Source organism: Mirounga angustirostris, unplaced genomic scaffold, assembly GCF_029215605.1.
Source record: "Mirounga angustirostris isolate CCGP_5_RB_7025 unplaced genomic scaffold, mMirAng1.0.hap1 SCAF_6, whole genome shotgun sequence".
NCBI lineage: Eukaryota > Metazoa > Chordata > Mammalia > Carnivora > Phocidae > Mirounga > Mirounga angustirostris.
The window spans coordinates 35,403,740-35,430,904 of record NW_026991714.1 but is presented as its reverse complement, the minus strand read 5'-3'; the positions used below and the strand labels follow the sequence as shown (position 1 = coordinate 35,430,904).

The following is a 27,165-nucleotide window of genomic DNA, read 5'->3' as shown; positions in this document are numbered from 1 at the left end:
TTGTCTATTTTCACCTTCTGAAGATACCACCAAGGTAGAGCCAGGAGTGAAACCTCCAGTATAGGAGCCCACAGTTCCCTTTGCCTCTGTCCTGCCCGCGTAGCAATCAATACATTTGGGCCACTTCCTCAGACGAGCTTTCTCAAAAAATTCCTACCCTATAGCTGGCGGTTTAGAGGTGTTAACCCTTCAGTGAAATAACACTTCCTTCTTACTGGCCTGATTGAAAAGCTTCTGCCTCTCTGCTCATTTCTCACGTGAAGTCAGAAAACTGAATTCCTCGAACCTGAGCACGACGAGGGTGGGGTTTTTGTCTATTTTGTACGTTGTAATACCGCCGGCGCCTAGAACCATGCCTGGCACACATTTATTCCGAGTGAATAATGCTCATGCCCTTCACACCCTACTTAGAGATGACAAATCTTGGACTGGAAAGCATTTGTGCACCCACCTCTAGGAATTGAGCCTCTCAAACTTAGGATTTAGGCAGGTGAAAGTAAATAGACAACTAACTTTGTAAGGCCACTCACAGGTGAGGACACTGCAAAATATGTCGCTTGTCTCGAGATATGCTTCATTTGTAGAAGAAAGCGCATTTTCCCAGACACAAAGCAAAGGGTGTTTTTGCGCTACGTGCCCTTCTCCGGCTTCCCCAACTTAGTAACACGACGGGAAGCCACGTGAGGGCAGCGGCAGCCTATTAGTTTCGCAGACCCCGCCTTCTTTCGGGCACTTCCGTCCCTCCCCGTCCCGACGCAGACCGGAAGGGCCAGCTTCTGTCTGGCCGGAAGGGGCGGGGCCGCAGGCGCCCACACTTCCGGCACCGCCTGCCCGGAGGTCCTAACGCGAGGCGCGCGAGCGGACTGGATGACGTCACGGAAAGCGGCGGGAGGGCTTGTGTTGGACATGCGCAGTAGGCCGGTTTCGCCCACCGGAAGCCCGGCGCGTTTCAAGGGATTTCCAGTGTTGTGGCGGAGCGTACAGACTTCGGCGTCTTCTCGGCAGCCCACGGGAAGCGGGAAGGCGCTTCTGAGCCCGCGAACCGACGGCGGAAGTGGAAGCAGAAAGTATGTGTGAGAGAGAGACCTCTGATTCATTGAACAAGTCACTATAATATGTTCAGCACTGGGTGTGGGGATTGGAGTGAGCCCATCTTCCGAAGGTCCGTAGATGTCGGCCAGAAGGGGAAGGCGGGGTCGGCAAAAGTAAAATACAGCCCTCCTGCAGTTATAACAGATTTTATTAATTACTTTTATGTCCCAGGGTGCAGTGGTTCTAAGTCCATATTCTAGTATATATTAATCAGATCGCTATTCTTACAGCTATTGGCGGGAAGATAAGGGGAAGTTGGCAGTGGAATGAGGGCGTTTGGAACCTAGAATTCTGTCTCAGAAGGGCAGTTTTAGGTAAAATGCCTAGAATTTTGCCGAAGATAGCCCTTCCACTACTCTTCCCCAAACTCCTTAAGGTTCGAATCCGAGAAAGTAGTTTACAACAGGTAAAATTGAGAAGAAATCAGAGAGAATGTAAACCTAGCCATAAGACCTGAAAGACACACGAATTTGGGACTAATGGAGACTAAGTCACCCATAGAAATCAGGCAGCATTGGCGATCCCATCTCTGTCTGATCTGGGTTAGCATTTCAAAGCAGAGGGAGGGACAAAAAGATCTTTGGAAGATGCTGTAAAACTTAGGGGAAGGCTGTTGGCGGGTTTCCTGGTATGTCACTGACTAGTGTTAATAATCCCCTGCTACTGCTTTGTTTTTAGGCCCTTCCTCAAGTGTCTAGAGCTCAGAGATGCGGCCCAGGGGAGGGAACTGTAGCTAGGTCAGGAGGCCGTGCTTGCTGTTGCTTCCAGATCCCATGTCAGCACCGAGTCCTCAGATGCTGGTGGCAGCGGCTCAGCAGACCCTGGGCATGGGAAAGAGACGGTGCCCACCCCGAGCCGTCTGCCTTCACCTTGCTGGAGAGGTGCTGGCTGTGGCCCGGGGACTGAAGCCAGCTCTGCTCTATGATTGCAGTTGTGCAGGGGCATCAGAGCTCCAGAGCTATCTGGAGGAACTGCGGGGCCTGGGCTTCTTGACCCAGGGACTTCACATCCTTGAGATTGGAGAAAACAGCTTGATTGTCAGTCCTGAACACGTATGTCCGCACTTGGAGCAGGTGCTGCTTGGTACCATAGCCTTTGTGGATGTTTCCGGCTCCCAGCCTCACCCTTCTATTTGCTCCTTGGACCAGCTTCAGGATTTGAAGGCCCTAGTGGCTGAGATCATCACGCATTTGCAAGGGCTACAGAGGGACCTATCCATGGCAGTCTCCTGCAGCAGACTTCGTTCCTCAAACTGGAATCTCTGTACTGTGTTTGGGATCCTCCTGGGCTATCCTGTTCCGTATACCTTTCATCTGAACCAGGGAGATGACAACTGCTTAGCCCTGACCCCACTCCGGGTGTTCACTGCCCGGATCTCATGGCTGTGTGGTCATCCCCCAGTCTTGCTCTATTCCTTTAGTGTCCCAGAGAGCTTGTTCCCAGCCCTGAGGGAGATTCTGAATACTTGGGAGAAGGACCTTAGAACTCGATGTAGGACTCAGAATGACTTTGCTGACCTGAGCGTCTCCTCTGAGATAGTCACGCTGCCAGCAGTGGCTCTCTGACTTTAACTCTTCTCTCATGTAGAAGGTACTCAGTAAATGATCAGCTCTAGCTCAGCGATGGCATCGCAAGTACCAATTCCGAGCATCTTGAGAACACTAGGGAAAAATGCTGTTACCAGTTGTCCGCATCGCAGCAGGCATGGGAGTAGTGGTGGTGGCGTTGGTCGTACGTATTTGCCATTTCTATGCTAGGGAGTCCTCTTTGCTGAGATATCTGTTGATTTTTCACTGGAGAGGAGGTAGAAGAAAAGAGATTGTGGAGAAGGGTGGTGGAGGACAAGTGTATACTCTTGTGTGGTAGCTGTAAATATACCTGCCCTCGTGGGTAGTGTCTGCCAGGAAGTAGAGGACTAGGTAGGTTTTACTGCATGTTTATATACCACCAGCTGAATTGGACTAGGGAGAGGAGACCAGGATGCCCAAATGTCTTATGTTTGTGATGTGACATGTCATTCAGGGGTACACTAAGAGTTCTGAGGAACAGAGACTATTAGGTGAAGTTTGTTTATTTTACAGTAGGTTAAAAAAATAAAGTCAGAAATCTCAGGTGGTAAAACCCACACTTTAAAGTATGTCAGCCTGCTGAGTTTCTTATTGAGTTTCTTGCTTCAGATTTTCACCCAAGCAGCTGTCACAAGTGAGTCAGATCATCAGGCTGTCCTTGTTGGCCAGGAACACTGCCAGTGCGATAGCAATCATTACCATCAGCATCGAGAGCCATCGGCCACATTGCCTCTGTGAGGAGGGGGTGGGGGAGAGAAAGAGGCCATGGGTTGTTTGGAGAAGGTACAGGGAAAAATTATCTTCCTTCTTCCCATCCTAGCCCAGTGGAAAACCTTGGGTCAAAAAAGGAGAAAAAGCTTTTTATATCACTGTCTGTCTCACTTGGTCACTTCCTTTGGGATAAAACCACTCTACTGCTGGTCACTGGCCCCTAAGCCAGGATCACTGGCTTAGGGAACCATACCCAGCAAGGGCCAAATACTTAAATACTGATAAGAATAATCAAGGATGAAAAATAACGCAGCAAAATTATATTATTCTCTATTCGTATTCCTTAGTACTTTTGCTCTCCTCACTCTTGCCACTAGCTCATAATAGGCTAAAAGAACACCACTTCGTACTTTAGCTAATAGTGAGTCTTTCCCTGTAGGCTCTAGAGTTCCATGAAAATTAGGCTTGGATGCATAAGCCAGTGTTTGCTGACACTTGCTATACTGTCAAGTTATATAAACCAAGTTGAATGGAACAGGCTGGCCAGATGTTGGCACAGGCTGATAAACTTTATCTGCAAGATTTGGCCGAAGGAGGAACCGTCCCACCATCATCCAGGGCGATACGGGAGGATTGACCCTCTTACTCTGGGAGGCGACTGTTGGCTCTGGTTCAGCTCTTCTCGACAGTGCTGCAGCTTACGTAGGCAGGACAGATACTCGTCACTGAGGTTGTCTAACTCCGAATGCAGTTCTCTGCACTGGGGGGAGAATACCACCAACGTCATCACTACCAGTTCCTTCTGGGACAGAGACCAGGTCAGGGTGAGGGCCCCGTGTGAGTTACTCCTTCATTCGTTTGGAATTTTTACCACCATCCTCCCTTCCCAGCCTTTCTCAGAGGTTTCAGTTTGCCTTTTGACTGTCTTACCTAGTTTGTCTGGAATGTGTTCATTTAAATGATTGATTATAATGCATATTATAATATTACATATTATACATGTCAGTGCTCTCACGTGATTGTGAATGTGCAAGAGCTTTGTAAATGGGGGCACCAAAAAATGAAGTTCTTCTACACAAAAGACCTGGGGGTGATCTTAGTACAAGCATCTTCACCGGGATATAGTTGAGTTGCATGTGAATACTTCTGGGGATATGTATGTTTCCGAGTCTGTAGATGGAAAGAGTTTTATTATTTAAAAGACACTATATGTATAAAGTTTTAAGATAACTGTAGGACAAAGTTTGAGGGGTTAATATGTTTATTAAATGTGTTTGAGTTTAGGTTGACTTTACAAAAGGTAACTATTTGATAAAACCTTGAATAGCAGTTAGTATAAATGAAGAAGGGAAAAGATTGACAAATTATCCCACAAGCAAAGACATTTTATAAAGGCAGATGAATACCTGCTGGCATCCAGTCACGATTTAAACTTTGAAATCTTTGCTCTCTGGCTGCCTCCCAGCAGTTTTCCCTACCATTGTGGGATGATCCCCTCACTATCTTTTTTTTTTTTTTTAAGATTTTATTTATTTGACAGAGACACAGCAAGAGAGGGAACACAAGCAGGGGGAGTGGAAGAGGGAGAAGCAGGCTCCCCGCTGAGCAGGGAGCCCGATGCAGGGCTCAATCCCAGGACCCTGGGAACATGACCTGAGCTGAAGGCAGATGCTTAACGATGAGCCACCCAGGCGCCCCGATCCCCTCACTATCTTGAGGTCACCATCTCACCTCTTTTTCCTTGGCCTGGAGCTGCAAAGTCTTCTTTTGCAGCTGGTCTCTGAAATCCCATTCTTTCTCCTTCCCTGTACCCTCAGGTTCCATTTCATTATGGGAGGGCTTTGGACTCCACACAGGCAAAGCCTGATCTAAAAAAGCAGCCAGATTCTCAGTGATGGTGAGGTCCATACCTCTGAGGGACGGCCCTATCACTGAGAGAACTCTGGAGTGAGGGGAAGGGAGGAGAGGGAACAAGGGAGGACCTGTCCCTGATGAGACTGCAGAGTAGAATTCTCTCACTTCCTCCCATTGGGACCCTGCTCAGTCTTGACACAGAGCTGGAAATCGAGCCCCTTGCAGGCAAGGTTGGCATCTTACTTTTCTTTGTATCCCTAGTCCTGTTTAATGGCATATATTTCTAGAGAATACTTACTAATTCATTTTCTTTTGTGGCATTTCTAGTAGGTTTGCTGGTTGCTTCAATATAACTAACCCCTTCTCCCTTCTGGCCTCATTTCAGTCTTGAGAATGGCCGTCCAATCCTAGAATTCATCTTCCTGTGGTTAAAGATGGCTCTGAGCCACGTGGCAGCCTTAGTCTTGGTGAAGAGAGCACTGAACTAGGAGTCAGAAATTCTGGATTGTTGTCTTAGCTGTATCCTTAATTCTTATGACTGTAGACTTTTCATTTTCTTGCCCATTCTATGTGGGTATCATAATTCCTGCCTTATCTTTTACATAGTGATTGTGATGAGAAAACAAAAGTTTTCTTTTGTTATGCACATGAAAAGAAAGTTTCTTATGCACATGGAGTGCATAAGTGAGGAACTTCCCCCTCTAACCCCCATACATGATGAATTCTTCTCAGGGAGCTGAGGCAGCAGATTCTTGAGGGCTAAGAGTGAGGTGACTGTTGCATGCAACATGGTGTGGACTTGGGGAGTTGGATGTGACTTAGAAGGTCAAAGTGTAAAAATTGACATTAAATCCTGAGTTCAAAATCAATTTATTGAAATGTTCAACACAGACATTGGTTTTCAGAGAGAGTAGAAATTCTTTTCACAGTTTATATACCTCTTAGGATAGGAGGCTAACTGGTTAAAGTGTTCTCAAAGCCAATGATCAGTCCTTAAAAAGCTCCCCTGGATCCCTGCCTTAACAGACTCCTAGAACTTTCTGGGACTCCCAAGAGGTCATGTAGTCCATCCCCTGCTTCTAGGCAGGCAAGGAAAGATCACTAGCTTAGAGTTTGTGGAAGTAAATTTGCTGACCTTTCTTTGTTAAGAGTTTCTCCTGTTCTTGAAGCTGTAAGGATTGATTCTGGAGCAGACCTGTGGGAAAACACAAGGAACTTGTCTGTACTAGTGCATCTACTGCAAACAGTGTCTTTTCAGAACTTTGCTTCAAACCTTAATTATTCAAGATGTTCCCATCTGTTATTGGTTGAATTGTGTCCCTCCCCACCAAACTCATAGGAAGTCCTAACCCCTAGTACTTCAGAATGTGACCTTATTTGGAGATAGGTTCTTTACAGAGGTAACCAAGTATTTTAGAACGTTAGAGTGGGCCCTAATCTCATATGACTGGTGTCCTTACGAGAAGGGGAAATTTCAACACAGAACTAGATAGAAGACATCTGAAGAAACATAAGGAGAAGAAAGCCATCTACAAGCCAAGGAAAGTGGCCTGGAACACCTCCTGTCTTCAAAACCCTCAGAAGGAATCAGCCCTGCCCACACCTTGACCTTGGACTTGTAGCCTCCAGAACAAAATAAATTTCTGTTTTTTAAGTCACCAGTGTGTGGTATTTTGTTAATGAATACATCGTCCTTGTATCTCTTCCTACCATGTCTTTACCTTTAAGTCTCTGCTTAACCGTTACCTTAGAAGAAAGACTCCCCCGGATGACCCTGTATGAAATAGCAACCGTTTTCCCTTTAACCTGCTTTATTTTTCTCCATGACAGTTATTACTACCTGACACATACTTAATTGTTCATAGAAGCTCCCTACTTTATTGTAGAGCTAACTTAGAATGTAAGCTTCATTAGGGAAGGAGCTGTGTCAGTTCCGTTCAGCACTGTATCCTCAGTGTGTATATCTAAAGTGCCTGGCACTTGGTACGGGAATAAATAAAAGCACCATTTTTGAAGTGACTCCTGGCCCATTCAGCTCCTGCCCTGTAGGTGCTCGTAGCCTGCTGGTGGCTGCCTTACTCTTAATATTCATTGCACGAAACTTCTTCTGTTGAGGTGTCAGAGTTTAAGGTGGTGGGCACCCGGCAGAGCTATTAATCGAATTAGGTTCTCCTAGTAGGCAATTGCCTACTTTTTAATGAAAAGTCCCTTTTCCTCTTTGGCCTCTACAGGTAGTTTTGAAGTGGACTGAAGCATATGTAGTGTGAGCTGATTTTCTGAACCATTCCTAAAGACAGAAGTCTATAGGACATACTCATGTATGTAATGAATGTCAATATATAAAATAACTGCCTTAGAAAACCCAATGTTTTTTAAAATCTGAAAACCTGGGGGAAATGGCAGTTCTGGGGGAAATTTGGGTGGTTGTCATTGGCATGGAAGGAGAGAAGTAGAAAAGAAAACAAAAACAAAAACGGGCTAATATTAACTTGTGAAGAGCTGTGTAAATGACCTCACTTTCCAAGAAGGTCTGAAAACATGCAGAGGTAGAGGATATCAAAGACCGGGCCCCAGAGCCCTCCTTTGGATGCCTTTTGTGGGGCACAAACCCGGGAACACCAAAGAGCCAGCTGTGCTACTTTTGAGAATCTGGAAGAGAACTTACTCTGCAGCTGCTGTACTTTGGCCACCAGGGCGAGTTTCTCCTCCTCTGACCTCTTCAGTTGATCTGAAAATGAAATAATGCAATCTGAAATAGACGAACCTAAGATTTAATGAACCCGACACCCGAGAAGGGGAGTTAGTAGTAGGTGCTGCTTGTCTATGGCCTCTGATATGTGCCAAGTGGAAGTTCCTCTCTCTTCTACTCGTCCCCGATCTGGAGCGGTAAACCAGATCCCAAATACCTGGGATGTCATTGGCCTCAACAACATCAGGTTGAATCAAGAGTTGTATTTGCCCGTGATTTGGTCATCATGGCTGACACAGAGGCTGTGATGGGACACATTCCCTGTGCCTTATGTTTCAACTGACCTTTCCCTTCCAGATTAGAAATGCAGCCTTGCCACGTGTGACTGAAGTGGGAGCCGTGACCTGGCTCAGAGGGACTGGCTGGAAAAGTAGGCCAATACTACCAGACCCGCTAGCGCAGCACAATGCCTCTTCAGGCTTGGATGATTAAAGCAGCCCCGCCTTTCCCTCGAGGTAAAATGAAATCACAAACCCAACCAAAGACTGAGGCCTTCTCCTCCACCCAACTTCCTTTCTCGGCTTGCACAGCCAGAGGCTTCCGAGGAGAAGAGTACCTTGAAGGTGCTGGGTATCCGAGCTGTACAGGTCTCTGTCCCCCTGCAGGTGTTCAATCTTGGCCTGCAGTTCCTGGTGCTCATTCTCCAGAAGTCGCAGAGCCTGGTTCATCTGTAGGTCTCTACTGTCTGCTCCCTGTAAGGAGGGGGGCCCGACACAGAAGCAGGTCAGTGCTGGGGCGGAGGTTGGGAACAGATCCCACGGAAGAGGAAGACTAGAATTTTAGAGATGGAGTATTAGGGAAATGGAAACACTGGGATTTTTTGTTTCTTCCTTCTGCTCTGTTCCTCACATTTAATGCGTTAGACTTTTTGATATTTCACAGGGGGCTCATTTGAGTCAGGCCCAAATTAAAGAATACCAAACCATCAGTTTTTTCGGTCTTCACATTGTCTTTACGTTTCCTTCTAACACTGTCAGTTTTTTTTCCTTTGGTAGGGTCATTTTTCTCAAAAAATTAAGGTTCAAAAGAAAAAGGCCTTCATGAGAGCATGTGGCTGTATTGTACGGGTCAGCTGGGTTCACTCCTTTGATAAGACTCACACGCGCTGGCCTATTAATTTGGCTACTCAGATTCTTGCTTCAGGAAAATGGTAGAGGTCAATTTTTTATGTGGGTCCTCAAAGTTTCAAATCAAGTAAAATCTGTGAAGAGAAAAAGCTAATATGTATGGGAGGCAGGTCTGTGCCAGGCATTGTGCTACGTGCTTTGTAATGGATTACCTCAATGCTACAACAATCCTATGATGTAGGTACTACTATTAGCCTCCTTTTGGAGATGGGGAAACTGAGGCTTAGGAGATTAGTTAACTTTGACAAGGTAACACCAGTTGGAAACGATGGAACCCTTGAGAATGCCAAGGGTCCACATTAATTGCTTAAAAATCACATTGGCAGGATGTTAGTCAATATTCAACCTCTAAGTTGTGATGCTTGTTCCATGCCAGTGGTGGGCATTTCTGAGCTGAATGCTCTGCTGGGTTGGGGTGCAGAGAGTGGGTTGGAGTATGGCAGTGGACTGATGAATATTCCAGTCCAGCCCTTTGCATGTGGATGGTGTCGTTTGGTGAACACTTAGTTCATTTGCATGAGACATCCCTGCTGAACTCACAATTAGATTTAAGGGCCCAAACAGTGAGTCAGGTACAAAGTGGGCAGTAAGTGAGGAACTGAAAGCCAGATGCTCACAGGCTGCCTTTGGAACCCCCATCCCAGCAGCAGTTTCTGTCCTCGCTGCTGTCACTGCCCCCGTCCCATAAGCCCTGCCTTCTCTCCCCATGTCGCCACCCCAGGGCTGGTACCTGCAGTTTGGACTGAAGCACATGGAGTTGGCTCTCCAGCTCTCTATGCTGGGTTCCCAGGTTCCTCCAGTCCTCCTTCAGAGCCTCGTACTGGCTCCTCCACTCTTCACACTTCTGCTCAGCCAGAACCAGGGACCGCTGAGGGGGTGGTCAGACAAGAGGAGGGTGCCTTGGGGGTTCCAGGGAGTTGTGCAGCTGGCTCCCATGCTGCCCAAAGCCACCCCGGGGTCCCAGCCCCAAGGATTATGCAGCATCCCTGTACCTGTGTGCTCTGCAGTTGCTGCTCCGTGCTCATTTTCTCCTCCAGCACTTTCTGCAGTGACTCCTTGGCCTTCTGCTCATAGCTGTTTTTCTGGTCTTCCATCTCCAATAACACCTTTTTCATTCCCCAAGGCGAGTAGTTCTGTAAATTTGATGCAATTCAACAAACACATATTGAGCTTCTGTGTGCCAATCCCTGAGCTGGGACACAGAAAGGAAAAGAATTTTCTCCTTGCCCCCAGAGCAGAGATACCAGTAATCTGGTGGGTCTTCTTCCAGGCTCAAGGTGGGCAGGGAGAGGGTCCCAGGTGATGAGGGAGGTAAGCGGGGTTAACACAATGCTCTAGGCATATTGGGCATGCCCCAGGCCTTCCAAGGGCACTTCAAATTCAACATTTCCAAAGCCAAGTCATCTTTCTCAACCTGTTCCTTTCTCCTGGGCTTCTTATCTCAGTGACCAGCATCATCACCCACTCAGTCTCCCAAGCCAGAGACCAGGGAGTCATCCTTGATTTCTCTCACTTTCTCCTACTAATCAGTTGTTCATGGAGCGTTGTCAAATCAACCTCTTTAACAACTCATATCTGTCTCTTCTCCATACTTCCTGTCATCTCCTTAGTTCAGACTCCAATAATACTATTATATGGGTCAATGCAATATTTTCTCTTATCTTCAAGACTTGAAGCTAGAGGGTACTTTCTGAAATGTAAATCTGATCATGTCACTCCCTGTTTAAATCTCTTGGTGACTATTAAGGATCAGGCCCAGATTCCTTGGCATGGCTCCTACTTATAAGCTCAGACTTTGATTCTATGCTACTTCCACCCAAGCTGAACTGTTTGCAGATCCCCTAAGCACTGTGCATTTTGGCATTTGCCTTTGTCCATATAGCTTCTGCCTAGAGCATCATCACCTACCCTTTTCACCTGGTTAACTTCTACTCATGCTCAAGGTTCAGTCCAAGGATCATATAAATTCTGATAAATCTTGACCAGTCACCCCTATCCCCCAACTCATTATGCATTAGGTAGCTTCTCTTAGTGTTCACATAGCATCCTCTGTAAGTCTCTATCTTCCCACTCTATTGACCCATCTGTGTCCCTTATGGGATTGTAAACTTCAGGGTAGAGAGCATGCTTTTTTTTTTTTTTTTTTTTTTTTAATCTTTGTAGCTTCAGAGATCTAAGCAATCTCCAGTACTCTCAATGTTTTTAAATTCATATATTTGCATTAAAGAAATTGTCTTGGCTTCAGGAATTAAGAAAAGAACAGCTTTGCAAATTCACTTAGGGTCTTCCCTTCCCTATCCCTTTCATCTTTTTACCCTTTGATTCTGGAGAAGGCAGGCAACTTTTACTGTCAACTCTGGGTTATCCCACTGAATAAACAGTAGTCCAGATAATGCACATCTAAGGATCAATATGAAATCATTTCCATTTCGATTTGGAATCATCTAAAAATTTGGATTTAAGTGTGAGTGGGTCTTATGTTCTTGGAATTTTTTTTTTTTTTAAAGATTTTATTTATTTATTTGAGAGAGAGAACGAGAGAGAGAGAGCACATGAGAGGGGGGAGGGTCAGAGGGAGAAGCAGACTCCCCGCCGAACAGGGAGCCCAATGCGGGACTCGATCCCGGGACTCCAGGATCATGACCTGAGCCGAAGGCAGTCGCTTAACCAACTGAGCCACCCAGGCGCCCGTTCTTGGAATTTTCATTAGAAGCCAGATCCAGGAGCTACTGGCTGAGGTCATACATGGGTATATCCCAGTTAGTGGACTTACTCATGCTGGCCAGCTTTACCCCCCACTGAAAATAAATAGACTGGCATTCTGGATTATATGTTGGTATTTTATGAGCATGGTTGGCATTATTTAGTTAAAACAGGCCATACTAAAGAAATAAAAGTTGTGGATCAGCAAACCCGTATGTAAACTCTGTTCCCCCATAAGACCTCAACTGTGCAGCCAGGTCCATCTTCTCTCCCTAACTCCACATGCTTCACCTCATTCTCTTATCTGACATCTCACCACTTGTCAGAAATCCATCACTTCTCAAGTGTGAAAGCTGATTTCTTTCTATCTCTTTCTATCTCTTGATCTTAATCCAAGATCAAGCCAATCGAGAGTTTACTGAAGATGGATAACAAGGCCATAGAAAAGCCAAGAGTCATGGCCTTTTTTACTTGCTCCCAGGGATTGCTACTAGACTAAAGTTGCCCACGGAATGGAAATCATTTTGTAGGACTTTATTATAATATCCAATTTATCTGTTCAAAGATTGGGACCTATGAAGGTCTATCTGGGTGGTGAGAATCTTTACCTAGGGCCTCTCCCTACAGTTCCAGGTATTCCTTAAATTCCCCTGGAGCTGGCAAAGACCTTGATGCTGGGGTTCCTTCTCAGGGTGCAAAGGGAAGACCACCAGGAAAAAGGAGAAGAGGGTGGGTTGGGGACCAAAGTGAAAATGGCAAAGCTAGAACCAAGTGAGTAGAAATGGGTGCATTCATCTCTATCAGGTATCATTTCTAGAGAGTAGGACTGAGGTTCAGGCATTTTCCTTCAATTCTTGATTTCTGGGCTGGAAGTGTCTTCCAGAATGCTTACCTGGGTACAGGTGTACAGCTGGTTTTCTAAAGATCTCAGTTTGCCTTTCAATTTGTCTTCGTTAAGCTGGCCCTGGAGCAAATGGGGTGAGTTAATGAGTTTGGGCCAAAATGTAGCATGCAGAGTTTTCTTCTGTTTTTCCAGCTTACTTCCTAGAACATGGTCTGTGCTCAAGCAATGTTTGTGGAACTGAACTCTTTCAGGAGGTAGGGAGGAGGAAAGATGACAAAGAAATAGAAGAGGATCTTTTCCTCTTTCTTTGGAATAGGAGAAGGAAGAATCAGACTGGCCCCAAGTCCTCTCTGTACCTCAAGGTTCTCTATCCAGTGGTTCAGGATATCATAGTAGGAGTTCACGTGAAGGAAATCTTCTAAGCTCTCTTTTTCTTTCCTCCTTACCTCTCTCCCTTGTCTGTCTAGGCACTTCTATATTCCTCATCGCCTTTCAGTTTTGTACATGGACCTTTACTTATAAAGTATAGGCCAGTAAGACTAAAGGAGTCTCCACATTCCCTTCCTTATCCCCTGTCATGGGCTGAATTGTGTCCCCCCCCCATTCCTCTCCCCCCCAAGTTTATATGTTAACATCCTAACTTCCAGCACCTCAGAATGTGACTGTATTTGGAAATAAGGTCTTTAAAGAGATAATTAAGTTAAGGGGCACCTGGTGGCTCAATCTGTTGAGTGTCTGGCTCTTGATTTTGGCTCAGGTCGTGATCTTGGGGTTGTGGGATCAAGCCTGGTGTCAGGCTCCCTGCTCAACATGGAGTCAACTTGAGATTCTCTCTCTCCCTCCTCTCCCCACCCCCGCCCCGCTCTTTCTCTTTCCCTCTCTCTTTTTTTTAAAATCTTGTTTTTCTTTTTTTTAAAGATTTTATTTATTTATTTGACAGAGAGAGACACAGCAAGAGAGGGAACACAAGCAGGGGGAGTGGGAGAGGGAGAAGCAGGCCTCCCGCGGAGCAGGGAGCCTGATGCGGGACTTGATCCCAGGACCCTGGGATCATGACCCAAGCCGAAGGCAGATGCCCAACAACTGAGCCACCCAGGCGCCCCATCTCTTTCCCTCTCTTAAAAAAAAAAAGATAATTAAGTTAAAATGAGGTCATTAGGGTGGGCTCTAATCCAATGTGACTGGTGTCCTCATAAGGGAACAGAACACCACGTGAAGACAAAGGAGAAGACAACCATCTGCAAGCCAGGGAGAGAGGCCTCAGGAGAAACCAACCCTGTCAACACCTTGATTTTAGACTTCTAGCTTCCAGAATTGTGAGAAAATAAATTTCTGTTTGGTTAAGCCACCCAGACTGTGGTGTTTTGTTATAGCAGCCCTAACAAACTAATACTTCCCCTCCTTGCCTCCCCCATCTTCCCCCAACACACACACACACTGGATTCAAGATGAGAGTGGAGCGCCTGGGTGGCTCAGTTGGTTGAGCGTCTGCCTTCGGCTCAGGTCATGATCTCGGGGTCCTGGGATCGAGCCCAGCATTGGGCTCCTTCCTCAGCGGAGAGTCTGCTTCTCCCTCTGCCTCTCCCCCTCCCCCTGCTCGTGCTCTCTTTCGTGCGTGCTCTCTCTCAAATAAATAAGTAAATAACCCTAAAAAAAAAAAGATGAGAAATTCTTTAAGAAAGCAGGAAATGGAGGAGAGGTATCAAGGCAGGGTGTGTGTGTGTGAGGAGTGGTGGTGGTGGTAAAAGGGCTTCCCAGAAAGCCATCTTCTATGTAGTCATGAGCAGGGTCGGTTTAATGCCATTTTGGACATTCCAAGAAAGACGCTAATCTCAAGGGTGAGGATGGAGAAAGGCAGGCTGGAAGAGCCTTAATCTGTTTCTCAGTTTTTCAGTCTTTCAGCTGAGTAGCTAACAACCTCCTTGCTGCTTTGTTCTTTCCTCCACCTGTAGTGGTCTCCCTTTTTCCCAGGGCAGGGTTTTGTTCTTCCAGCCCTGAGTCTGACTTAAGGTTGTGTGTGTGAGGGGGTTGGGGAGAGGGGAGAGTGCCATCAATGAGAGCCGGTTTCCCAGAGGAAAGGCTGTTCTCTAGCAAGAACCGATTTTCATATCCTTTCTCTGGCTTTTTCCAACCAGGCCCTTTGAGACACTTGTGAGGTTTACATATTACATTTCTCTCCAAGCCTGAGATGCCATATCCCCTTTCAGTCAGGCGGCTTGGGTGTTTGGAACCCAACATTATGAAACGTTTCTGGTCTACAATGGCCTGGGTGCAGAGGAGGGAACTCTGTTTTGAGGTCTGTCCCCTTCACTGAATTTCAGGGCACCTGGGGGAGGCAGGAAGTGGTATCTCAAAGCTCCTGTTTTGATCTTGTTTGGCTGATTCTTCTAACCCTGGGAGCCAGGGGGCGCCCCCACCCTTTCTGCTTCCTGTATTACTCAGCTGGGCTTTGCAAAAGTAAAAAGCTTTGCCAAAAATAATTTTTCAAAGTGCCTCCTGCTATTAATGTTTTTCATAATGTCTCGTGTGAGAGCTGAGAGTCCAGGATTTGGCATCTCAAGTAGCCCCAGGGCTTTGGGACAGATAAAAGAGATGGACAAAGACTTTCATTGTTCTGGGTTTTGGACTAACTGGTAAAAGAGCTGCATTCCCCTGAGTGGCCTATTCACTATTAATCCATGGGTCCTGAAATCAACTCCTTCTGCACCCCCATTTCCTGGTTCAGATCTCTGCATTTTCCTTGTGCCTAAACTCTTGGTATGGCAGAATGTAATCAAACCCACTGAGTTTCAGGTTTATCTTGCTGTAGTTTGAGAAGAAAACAGACAAGCCCAAAGCAATATCCTTACATTTTCCCCCTGTCTCCTACCCTTTTTGGGTAGCTCCTTTCTCCTTCCTTACTGTGGTTTTAATCCAATATTTTGCCTCTCCCAACTGTTTTTGTATTTTAGCCGTACCCCAGATTACTTTTCCATTCATGAGGCAATAGAAGACAGTTCAGGAGAGCCCCTTCAGTGGGGATGAAGGACCACCCAAGTCTGGGGCTTGAAAAAAATCTCTTGTCCACATCTCCACCTTCCCAGACTCCCTGAGGCAGGGAAGAAAATTGTAGCCAAGTTGTTGCAAATGGGGCATATAGTTTCCTGGTCTGAGCCCCAGCCCCCATTAAGCCCAGTGGTACAGTATGTGGAAGAAGCACTCTTTACAAGCCTACTGTGGACCTTTTTTTTGGCATTTGACCCCCGGGAGCCCAGGGCTCAGAGAGCACAGTACCCCTGGTTGGAAAAGGGAGCAAGATGAAGGCCATACACACCTGGTGCTGGTCTGAGGGCTTCAGCTCCGGCTTCTGTTTGGCTTTCCCCAGCCTCTGATCTGTTCTCCAGAAACACTACCACCTCACCGCATAAGGGCCAGCCCACAGCTCATCTCTGCTCTAGCAGAGGTTGCTTAGGGCTCACAGCCAATCCCTCGCTGTGCTGTCATCTCAAGATCTCGTTTCCACTTTGCAGAACTTAAAACCCAAGCGTGCCCTGCTCCTGTTTTGTATTGCCCAACACTGACAGCTTGCTTTTGCCACTGCCCAGCTTGTTTCTGCTCTGAAGGTTGGACCCAGCCCTGGAGTCTCAGCAGTGCCCCAGGTGCCGTCCCCTCCAATAGGCCCAGAGTCAGCTTTGAGGTGGAGGCAATGGAGGGAGCTCATTCTTGGGGTTCTCGCAGAGTTTGTGGTGAGCTTCCCTGCATGTGAAGTTAGAGATTCAAATCACAGGGGCCAAATGGAAAAAAAATGTCAGTCCCTGTTTTGGTCACATTCTTCGAATTAGTTTTCCCAATACCACAGTCTGGGGCTGTCCTTCCACTGAAGTTGAGGCTTCCATGGCAGGGTGGAGGGTTGGATAATTTTGTTTTGGGGGAAGCAAGAACTCTTAACTGAAAAATCTATTTTTGTGAAAAACAGGAAGCTGGGGGGTTGGTGGGGAAGAGGAAGAAAAGAAGGGTGAGTATAGGGAGGGGTGGGAAGAAGGGAGGGAGAAAACCACAACCAGAGGGACTTCCGCTCACGTGCGCACTGTGGAGTCAAACTGCCTCCAGAGGTGACCTTGGAAATGTCTCCCGTACCCGCCAAGCTTGCCATGACTTGAGCTCTGAGTGTGCCTTACCCGGGATGTTACCACAGGCCACTTCCACACCCACCCAGAGCCACAGTCCTCACTGTTGTCGTAGATCATTTCAAAACACAGATGTGATCATTCATTTTCGACTCACTTGCGCAACTGTTTCAGCGCGCGTGCTGCCCGAGCGCCACTGATGGAGCTCCTTGGGAGGATGGGCCAAACGTTGCTAAGTATACGACTTCAAACCCAAATACAGTGTCCTCCCATTGCTCCCCTGCCGATTGCCTGGAGCAGTGCTTCTGGGGATAGCATGTATTCTCAGGGATCTGTGATACATATGCCTTTCATTTAGGAAAGAGTCTCTATGTTATTTAAGTTTGAGATCCCGTGTCCAACAGAACAATTTTAAGCCTCATAATTCCAGAGACGTGTCTGAAGCCCTCCCTGGTCTTACTTTTGGAACTCCTCTGCCACAGTCGCTTCATTTCAGCCACACTCTGCTACACCCAATTGTTCGTGACACAGAGGCCTGTAATCATTCTGATTCCTTTACCTTCAACACCCTTTCCTTTCTGTTTTTTCTTCCCCCTCATCATTCCTACCGCTGTAACCGGTAAACGACGCATCCTTCCCGACCCAGCTCAAGTGGTCCCTCTTCTTTGGAGCCTACCCCGTTCTGCTTCAGGCGGAATAATTGTTTCCTTCTCTTTCCTCTGCGTCCCATTTTAGAAACCACTGTTACAGCTTTATCACGCTGCATGCGGGTTATTTAGTACACGTCTCTCTCTTCCTGGTTGATATGTGAGCTCCTCAAGAGCAAGAGCCCTACTTCTTTTTGCCCCTGTAGCACGGGGCTCTGCACAGAGCTGAAACTTATCAAATGTCTGCTGAATAAATGAGTGAGATGATCTCAAATTAGTTCAGCACCGGAAACCACCTGGCATGCACAGCTGTCTGTCCCAGGCTCCTGCTCTGCTGATGAAAACAACTTCCTTGGCAATCAGAAGCCCTGAACATAGACACTGAATCCCGGTACAATGACATGTGAGGAAGGAGGACTGAGCTACGGAAGTCTCTTTTACATCACTGTAAACTTCTCAGTCTTGTTCCACACCCTCCCAGCCCATCTCTCTGTCTAAATACAAGCCATCTATACTGCAGGATTAGATGTTCATGGCGGCCTGCGAGGTGGTGCGTTCTCTTTGTGCGGGGTGCTCTTTGCTCCAGTGGCAGTAGCTGCCTGAATAGCATAGTCTAGGGGGCTTCACCGTGGGGTCCGAGAAACCCTGGGAGTCCCTGAGGCCCTTTCACAAGTTCTATGAGGCCTTTCCTTTCCCAGCTATGTATCTGTGTGAGGCTGGATTTTCCTTCATACGCTTCAACCAAAACAATGTATTACAACGGATGGAAATATGAGAATCTAGCTGTCTTCTGTTCAGACTTTAGAAAGATTTGCCAAAGTGTAAAACAGTGCTACACCCCTCACTATTTTTTTGGAAAAATAGAACTTATTTTTCATAAAAATATGTAATTTAGGTTCACATGTAATGGGTTTACTATTGTTATTTTAAAATTTATACACATTTTAAGATTCCCATTTTCGTTTCTAATATGGTAAATCCTAATGCGGTAAATATAAAAAGTTCTTTGGGGTTTTCAATAAACTTTTTTAAGAGGATGAAGCAGTCTTGAGATTAAAAAGTTGGAAACCCATTATGTTAGACTATATCATGCCTCTAGGTCTTTTCCTGTGCTGTATCCCCAGCCTAGAATATAGTTCCTGCTTCCATATTAGTCTGGAAAATACTTATGTAATTAGAAATATTTCCCTGGTTCTCCTCTTCTCTGGAGTCATTCCTTCCTTCTTGGGTACTATTATATCCTGAAAACATTTCTCTTATTTCATTTCTCATATCCCTGCATTATTTAGGCATCGGTCTCTGTGACAAAACCACAAGCTCTCTAAAAGCAGGAACCCTGACTAATTAATCTCATGATTTCCAGGGCTCAATGCAAAGAACATGATCTATGAATATTTGTGGAATGAATGGACTAAAAAAAGGAGGTCTGGATTTTAGTTCCAGTTCTGCCTCTAACTAGCAATGTGACTTTGGGCAAGTCACTTGACCTCTCTGACACTCCGTTTTCTCACTGGTGAAATAAGAAAACTTAGACTACATGATCTCTAAAATCCCTTCTCACTTTGACATTGATGTCAAAGCTGAATAGTAGGTGCATGATGGCTTCCAGTTAATACTAGAGTGAATCCTGTGCAAAAAAACTTGACATTTACCACAGTCAGTAATAGCAAATGTATTGGGATCTTCCTTCTTTTCTTCCAACAAATTGAGAAATAGGAATTCTTGCCAGTTTTGGTTCTGGGTCTTCCCTGGGTGTGGAGCAGCATGACCCCAGCTAATGACTCTAGATTTAGCTGAGCTTTCCCATATATTTACTGTGACATGTCTGACCTCTAGGTCTTAGCACCCCCTACCTCGCCTCTTCAATAGTGAGAAAACCCTTCTCTTGCTGGGATAGTATGGAAAGAAGAATAGAAGCCTGCGAGCTTTGTTCAAAGATTTCATTCCCTTACCTTCCAAGAGCTGTCAGAGGCCCTTATCAGAGTGGACAGTAGGTCTTGGAGAATCACCATTTTCTGTTTTAGAACCAGCTCCCTTTGTAGGGCCTCCTGGGGGCAAAATGCAAGAAGGTACGATTAAACTGGAGGAGGAGGGAGTAGATGGGGAAGGAGCTGAGAGGAGAGTTCACATGTTACTTACTTTGAGGTACTCAGAAAGCTGGATGATTTCCTAGAGAGAAAGAAAAAAGATATTCAAGAAGACTCTGGGTCCCCTGAAATCCTGGAACACAGAACCAGAGCCAGGACTAGGTTGTGTCAAGTAAATTTTCTTCCTTGGCTCAGAGTCCCTCCAGGTCCCCGTGTCTGTGCTCATCCAGGAAGGTGCCCCTCCAGTCCAGCTGTGTTTACCATGGAATTCCAGAATGTCAGAGCTTGGAGGACCTGAGATACCATCTGAGTCAACCTCTTCAAAGTGAGGATTTTCTTACCTTATCTAGAACTGCAACTCCATAACTGGGAAGAGAAGAAATAAAAACAGAAATGACAATGGATCAGAGAAACAAGCACATCAGGAGATGGTAGGTCATTTCCTTCTCTGATCTCTTCTGAAGAGCCAAAAGGGTGGGTCAGGTCTTCCTTTCTCTGTTAATGTGGACATGGAAGTTCATTGTGTTCCTTCTCCACATACGGGGTGAGGGTTCAAACAAAGCTTAGAAGAGAGGAACGGATGGTATGTAAGGAAGCTGGGGGCAGGAACATGGAAGGTACTCACTTGGTTTGCTGACTGGCATCATTCTTAATCGTTGGCTGGGCTGTTTCTGCCTTTGTCTGAGTGCCTGAGTGATAGAGGATAAGATGATTCAGAACCCACAGAAGAGGAAGTAGGAAGGGACAGGAACTGTCCACTACCAGCAAGCTGAGCCTGCAGGCCCCAGTGAGTGAGGGAGGCTCTGCTCTTACCACGGTGCTGTTGGGGTGGCTTTTTGGTGGGAGAGTCCTTTGGTGAAAGGTCCCCGGCCTGGGAGGGGCGGTCAGCCAGATCCCTCCGGGTGCCTGAGGGAGGATGACGCTGGGTTGGAAAGACCTCAGAGCTAGTCCCTGACACCTGGAAAGCAAGTGGGAGATGCTGAGAGCCTAGAGCCTCTTAGTGCATGATTCTCCAGCTGACTGCAGAGAGATGAACCAGTGATCAAGTTTCTGGTCCAGAAAACCAAAGTAACCCATTCAAACCTTGAAAACTACAAAGTTGTCCCCGCTCCTGCCCTCCCTTGTCCTGGCTGGTGGGAATGGTCCTTCCCAGGCCAGGCAAAGGGGGAGCTGGATTTGAATCTCCTGACTTTCTCTAGAATCCCAGGTCTAACTTGTTTGGTTTCAGCCCCTCACACAGCCAGCATGGTGCTGTGGAGAAAGAACTGGTCTGAGAGAGAGGGCGTCGGGTCAGACCCTGCCTTTTCTACGAGGTCTCAGTCTCCTGTCCACGTCATGAGTCTGTGTGATGTAGATGGTCTCTGAGGTCCCTTCCATATCCGAGAGGTGGCTTCCTTCCTCTCAGTGATGGCTGGAATACTGCTGAGGTTTTGTGTGACGAGCATGTAGAGCAGGGTTGTGTAGGGAGGGGTGTAGTAGCAGTTGTCACCATCTAGTCCGCTCTTTTTTAAATATATTTTCTTCATACATACTCAAAAATTCTACGGTTGTAACAGAACACCAAAAGGCGAAGAAATGCCTGTAGTAGCCAATCATGCAGACTGACTTGATCTCAGTAAAACTTCAATAACTGATAGGCTTAGAGGAAGTTCTTTAATTAAATGCATTTTTGTTCTTTTTCTCCTTAAAAAAAATTTTTTTTAAACCAAAAGCGTTCAGAAACCTTCTTGCCATAGAAAGTACACAGTTGGTTTTATTTCACAATCGGGCTCAAGGATCGTTTCTCTGAATAGCACCTTCTATTGTGGATGACAGATCCACTAGGTAAGAAGCACTGATTAAACTTCTAGGCTAGGTATGGAACCAGGCCAGGTACTTCCAGGGAATACAGTGGACCCGTCCCCACTGTCCACAGGCTCACAACATGGATAGAAGACACAGATGGTTTGCTGGCTGAGATCATCTCAGCACACCCTGATTTCTGCCAGCACTGCTTCTTCCCAGGCCAGAACGATGGGTTCTCTAAGTATTATTACACAATCTTAGAGGATTTATAACCTCATTAGGACCACAGAGAGCAGAGGTGGCCTAGAGAAGCCAGGAAAAGCTTACTGGACCAGATAAAACCTTCGCTGAATGAATCTAGTACAAATGGAATGGTCCAAGTGAAAGAGAAAAGGTAGGTAGGTACAACAGCCTCACAGAAGAGCAGAGGGTTTTGTGTGTGTGTGTGTGTGTGTGTGTGTGTGTTTGTGTTCCTGAGAGGGGGCACCAAGAAGATGGGCCTGTGTACCTGGCATACAGTAAGCACTCCATAAATATTTGTTGAATGAGGTATGTATAGACTGCCCAAATTTGAACTGATAACTAGGCATTAGCAATGGAATTGTTTAAATTTTTTTCTTCTTCCTTAAAAGGCAAGTGCAAAACAAAAAAAATAGCTGAACAAACAAACAAAAACCCAAACAACAAAAATCTCTGAATGAGTTTAAGTGGCTAAGGGAGGCTACTATATTACTGAGGAAGCAGGAACTTAATTTAAATTGCTTTTTAGTGAGTCTGAGCCCACTCACATGCCATTGTACCTCTGCCCCTGTCCAGAGCAGCGTGTCCCCTGAAATGACCCACCTGCTGTTGGGGGGAGGAGATCCTGTGGGCCCAAGACAAGGGTTCCTTGAGGTCAGTTGGCTGGCCTGGCCTCCTAGAGGGACCTTGCTCCTTGGCCCTGGGGCTCTGGGCCTTGCCTTTCTCCTCCACCTCCAAGTTCCTCCTCCTGAAGAACTCCTGTTGCCGTGCTCTCTGGAGCTGCTCTCTCTGCTGGATCCTCAGTGCCTTCCCCACCTGGCGGCAAGTGGTCACATTGGGGCGGCAGCGGCGGCTCTCACGGGTCTCTTGCCGGCGCTCACATTTGGCCTCATAGCTCTCAGCCCACCGGGCCAAGCCAGGGGAAGGCCTGGGGTCTGGGCTGATCATGATGACCTCCTGAGCACCTGTTGTGCTTGGCTTCCAGTTCCTGGAATAGCTGCCTGGGTCTGCCAAATGCCAGGAAGGAGGAGAAGGGGAGGGGTCAGGAGATGGGCAGAAAAATGACTGTCTCCCTGGACCAGGGGGCAGAAATAGCACAGTGTCCCATACATGTGGGATGAAAACTGATGAGGTGATGGTGTTGAGCTGGGAGTCAGGACTCCTGTGTCCAGGCTCTATACTAACTTTAGCTTTCCTCTGGCCTATGTTTCCCCTTCTGCAAAGTGGAAAGATCTCTTTGGCTACCACTTCTTCCTTGACCTTCCTTGACCTCACCCTGCCTCTAAGTCAGGGGAACCCGAGAAATAATTCATGAAAATCATCATGAGCATATAGCCTTTTGGATGGCAGATAGGGATGTGTTCATTTTCCAGAGACTTCTAGAGAACCAGGTAAATTGGCTCCCTGTTCTCCAATCTAAAAGGAAAGCCAGCATCTTTACTGCTCTCTTGGCCCAAGTTGATGCTAAGATAGGTGAGTGACTCTTCTCAAGGCCTGGAAGGATAACCAGACCTCCCAAATGGGGGCCAGTCCTGTGACCACCACACACTGCCGTCTTCTTAGCCCTTAGTAACTAGCTTCTGAGTCTGGTCCTCGGTGTGGTTTAGGAGGGAAACCTCATGCTAACTCCTCTAGTCATGGAATCCTGACATTGGCCTGTTGGTTTCCACTCCTGGCCCAGGACTGGGCTCTCACCCTTGGAGCACATCAACTCAAACCAGTATTGGCTGAGGACCTGCCATCTGCCCAGTGTTGACCGAAACCCATTTCAGAGCTTCCAGCTCAATAACTCTCCAAGCTGAAGGTTCCATGCTTTAGAATCTCCTTCCTGTTAGGGCTAAGTATGCTGCCAGGTCTGCTCTCCTTAGCGCAAACAGAGATCGTGCCATCAAAACCAGCAACCACACGAATGATACCTCAATAAGGCTATTATAAACAAAAATGAAACAGATGAAAACAGTCACCCCACGTCCCCAGGGAACCAGGCTTGGTGTACAAACCATACTTGCTGCCTCTTTACACAGTCTTACCTGCTATTCTTAGAACCCCCAACTCTAACCTCTTCTTCCTTCTCTGTGCCCCTCCCCCCCCACTCTCCCTCACCTACCTTCTGCAAATTTGTTTATTCTCCTAGAACTCTCTGGTAGCTTGGCTGAATTGGGGCTGGACTTGGCTGAGCCAGATTCTGATCACTGGAAATTCTGGGCCCTGCTTCCACTGATCACTGGAGTCAAGCCCAGTGGATGATGAAGGAAGAGGGACTCCCCCTTCCAGCTTCAGCTTCTCCTCTCTGTCCCACAATGTCATTACCCACCGCCCGGGGAATCCAGTTCCTGGATAGGTCAGAGAGGGCATCTCAGCTTCACTGACCAGCAGGCAATTGGCAGCTCTGGCCCCTTGAGTTTATTTGTAGGCCAAACAGACTCAACAGGTAGCAGCCTCTCTGTCCTTTCCTTGGAAATTTGTTGCCCATCTGGCTCAGCCCAGAATGCTCTGCAGGATTCTTACTCTGTCTCTGATCATACCACTCATTCCCGGGGGTCAGTCATGGGTGAGGCCGTCTCACTCCAGGAGAGGGGTCTTGCAAGGTCAAGCCAGGCATGCTCTCAAATGCCTGACGCGCGAGGCGTGGAGGGGCATACTCTGGTCTTGGGCAGTGCAGACCCCAGGCAGAACTGTGAAGTTGTAAATGCTTTTCTCTCATCTCATCCCTGGGTAGCTCTTCCCTTTCTTTAGGCTTTTCTCCGCATTCCTACTCTGTAGGGTTCCCTGATTTCCCACCTGCCACTTCTGTTATTTAAAAACAGAACAGGATCTAAAAGGCCCATTCATATTGAATTATAAATGACTGAATGGAGGAGACTCAGGATTATGTACAGGTGAGCTCCATGTCTAGAATCTACCCTTATAGTAGCTTAAGCTACAGCCCCTGGCTCTTCTGCCTTGATCGGGGAGGCAGAGAGCCCTGGCTCCTGGCTCTGTCATCTACGACCTCTGTGCTTTCGGACAAACTATTAAACATCTCTAAGTCTTAGTTTTTTTCATTATAAAATGGGACTACAACCCCCCTTGTAAGGTTATAAGAATTAAAGAAAAAAAAGGCCCATTAAGCATCTGGCACATACCACACAATAAACGTTAGCTTTTTACAATACTAAACTAGGATTGCTGATCTTGGTTCTTAAAGACTTGGTGCTGTAAGACCAAGGCCTCCAGCTAGACTAGCCCTCCAGGATCAAGAATGCCTCATCCTTCTGTCCCCCACCCTCCTCTCTTTGAAGGGGGTGCTATTTACTACATGGAGGTTGAAATCATATTTACTGCTCTGGTTCATCTGACCTCTGGGTGTGGGCTATGATGATAAAGGACTTCTCTGTGATCTGGACACAATTAGGTCCAGCAGAAAGGCAAAGAAGAGGTGGGGTGAAGAATCGGTGTCCAGCCTGTCTGCATCCCACCATTAAAACATGGGTCGCTGGGTCCCCTCCCTGTTTGGCTCCAGGAAATCTGAGGGCTTTGTAGAGGAGGCAAAGCCTGTGATTATGGAGAATCCTCCTACCTTCCTGCCGGGAGGAGCCAGAGCCCGAGATAAGGTCCCCCCGGACCCTGCCAGGACGCGATCGCCAGGGCACAAGACCCCAGACACGCGGGGCGGCCTCGCTCTGCTTCCTGAGGGGCAGACCCTGGGACCTGTTACCCAAGCAGGGACTCGCAGTACAGAGGCTCCTTACAGAAGGGAGCATTCCCTAACCCCCACCCCCCACCCCCACCCCTGTAGGATTAGGTGCACACAGCTGAGGGGCATCCCATCCAGCTTTCAAGGATGTCTTGAGCGGTCTGATTTGCTTAAACACAAGAAGCCATGTGGGATGGCTGACTGACAGGGATGGGCTGCAGACGAATAGGGAACTGGTCCCTGTGTAGTTCAAAGAGAGGTCACTGGGCCACTGCCCAGGCTTTCTGGCATCTGGCAGCATGACAGGGCCTATGTGGAGCTTGGGGAGGAGGTGATACAGCCACAGGGCGTCCTGCCACAGGGAGAGGTCAGGGTGTGGCCCTCACCTGACAGTGGTTTGTTGCTGCCTTTCCAAGTGGGTTCCTGCTTCCTGCCTGTCGTGTGCAGCAGATGGCTTCCCTCAGAGGTCGGGCCATCCGATGCAGAGCTCCCAGTGTGAGCTGAGGGGAGAAGGGCCTGCACCTAAGCTGTGGACAGGCAGCTTGTTGTTTTGGGAACTCCTGCTTTGAAGGCAACCGTAAAAAGTCATTTAATTCCTGCCCATCACTGGGTAGCTGGCACCCTAACTCGTCTGACTCACTCCTAACGTACTCTAAGGGACAGAGCAGAGGAGCGTTCGGAGCTGCGCCCCTGGGCCGTGGCTAGTGCCTCCGGGAACCAGCGCAGGATGCTTTCTTGATTACCCCACTCCCAACACTCTTAAATTAACACATCTGTTTCTGTGTCTCCCCCTTGAGCCTAGGGAAGCTGGGATGACAGATCATCTTCCCCACCCCAGAGTCGGAGGTGCCTAACCTGGACACAACAGCATCCTCCTCATCAGTTACCTTGGGTCCCAGGCTCCAAACCAAGCAGCTCAGGACAGCATTCCAGCTCCTGGGCAGATCTTGGCTCTGGTCTCAGATGGGGCAGGACAGCAGCTGAGTAAAGTGCAAGCTCTCAATCCATGGCTCTGGGCCCCCTTAGCATTTCTCTTCTTCGTACTGTCTTTCTTTTTGCACAGCAACCTTGCTGAAACAGGAAACAGACAAAGCCACAGTGCTTGCTCACCCCAGTTCCTCTCTCTCGCTCTTGGGCACAATCTGAGTGGGCCTCTAAGCCCTTGAGGCCTCTGGGGCTGGGCACAGGAGCTCCTCCCATCTTTGGGCACCCCAGCCACCCTGTCTCTGGCTAGTGGATTGGTGTGAGCTCTCAGTTGGTTTCAAATCCAGACCCCCTTCTAAAAGTAGACAAGGATGGGACTCTAGGTCACATCCAAACCTTGCAGTTTCTATAAGGAGGAAAATACCTTTCTGACCTAGAAGAGACGTTCCCAGTATAGGTTTTCATGTATATCAGGTAGCTGTCTGTATAAAGATTTTCTTTCTGGGCGCCTGGGTGGCTCAGTTGGTTAAGCGACTGCCTTCGGCTCAGGTCATGATCCTGGAGTCCCGGGATCGAGTCCCGCATGGGGCTCCCTGCTCGCGGGGAGTCTGCTTCTCCCTCTGACCTTCCCCCCTCTCATGTGCTCTCTCTCTCTCTCTCACTCTCTCAAATAAATGAATAAATAAAATCTTAAAAAAAAAAAAAAAGATTTTCTTTCCTCTGGTTACCTCTTCCCAATCCTAAAGAGTTGTGAAGAGTTTCTGCTCTTCCAAAGTACCTGGTATCTTTTTCATAATTCTGGAATGAGGCCAGCTCCAAATTTGCTCCTTTCTGAAGTGATGTGGGGGAGGGGGTGTGAAAAGGTGATGGGGGGCGGCTAGGGAATGATAGGAGCAACAGCAGAAAGAATCTCAAAAAAAATTTCCAATTGACTAGGAAATTTGGGGGAAAACTAGAAAGAACTGATGTCTGTGCATTAAAAAGAAACTACTGCAGGGGCGCCTGGGTGGCTCAGTTGGTTAAGCGACTGCCTTCGGCTCAGGTCATGATCC

At 47.3% G+C, this 27,165-nt stretch overlaps 2 protein-coding genes across 3 annotated transcripts; one reads left to right on the top strand and one right to left on the bottom strand.

Annotated features, from left to right (window-relative positions):
- The first annotated feature begins 910 nt into the window (after positions 1 to 910).
- On the top strand, positions 911 to 6,883 carry CUNH1orf74 (chromosome unknown C1orf74 homolog). The gene is made up of 2 exons (XM_045877153.3): positions 911 to 1,067; positions 1,771 to 6,883. Exon 2 carries the CDS (start codon positions 1,866 to 1,868, stop codon positions 2,655 to 2,657), a length of 792 nt encoding a protein of 263 aa, XP_045733109.1. The 5' UTR covers positions 911 to 1,067; positions 1,771 to 1,865; the 3' UTR covers positions 2,658 to 6,883.
- TRAF3IP3 (TRAF3 interacting protein 3) lies at positions 3,146 to 26,335 on the bottom strand. Of its 2 annotated transcripts, XM_045877150.3 has the most exons (16): positions 26,077 to 26,334; positions 22,117 to 22,520; positions 20,302 to 20,446; positions 20,114 to 20,177; positions 19,830 to 19,854; positions 19,541 to 19,570; positions 19,354 to 19,449; positions 12,697 to 12,768; positions 10,094 to 10,234; positions 9,832 to 9,969; positions 8,531 to 8,666; positions 7,891 to 7,953; positions 6,361 to 6,420; positions 5,103 to 5,239; positions 4,018 to 4,131; positions 3,146 to 3,392 (listed from the first exon to the last, which is right to left on the bottom strand). In XM_045877150.3, the coding sequence occupies exons 2-16, from the start codon at positions 22,459 to 22,461 to the stop codon at positions 3,300 to 3,302; spliced, it is 1,659 nt and encodes a 552-aa protein (XP_045733106.1). In that variant the 5' UTR covers positions 22,462 to 22,520; positions 26,077 to 26,334; the 3' UTR covers positions 3,146 to 3,299. The 2 variants fall into 2 exon arrangements, with proteins under 2 accessions (XP_045733106.1, XP_045733107.1); XM_045877151.3 differs by lacking the exon at positions 12,697 to 12,768 and having other exon boundaries at positions 26,077 to 26,335.
- Positions 26,336 to 27,165: the final 830 nt, after the last annotated feature.

Bases quoted from the DNA above. Each gene is read 5' to 3' on its own strand.
- CUNH1orf74 (XM_045877153.3), top strand. From the start codon at position 1,866: ATGTCAGCACCGAGTCCTCAGATGCTGGTGGCAGCGGCTCAGCAGACC.
- TRAF3IP3 (XM_045877150.3), bottom strand. From the start codon at position 22,461: ATGATCAGCCCAGACCCCAGGCCTTCCCCTGGCTTGGCCCGGTGGGCT. The intron at 7,954-8,530 runs GTACTCTTCTCC...TTTCATTTTCAG, and splicing joins GGATACCCAGCACCTTCAAG to ATCAACTGAAGAGGTCAGAG. The intron at 6,421-7,890 runs GTAAGTTCTCTT...GTTTTCCCACAG, and splicing joins CAAAGTACAGCAGCTGCAGA to GTCTGCTCCAGAATCAATCC.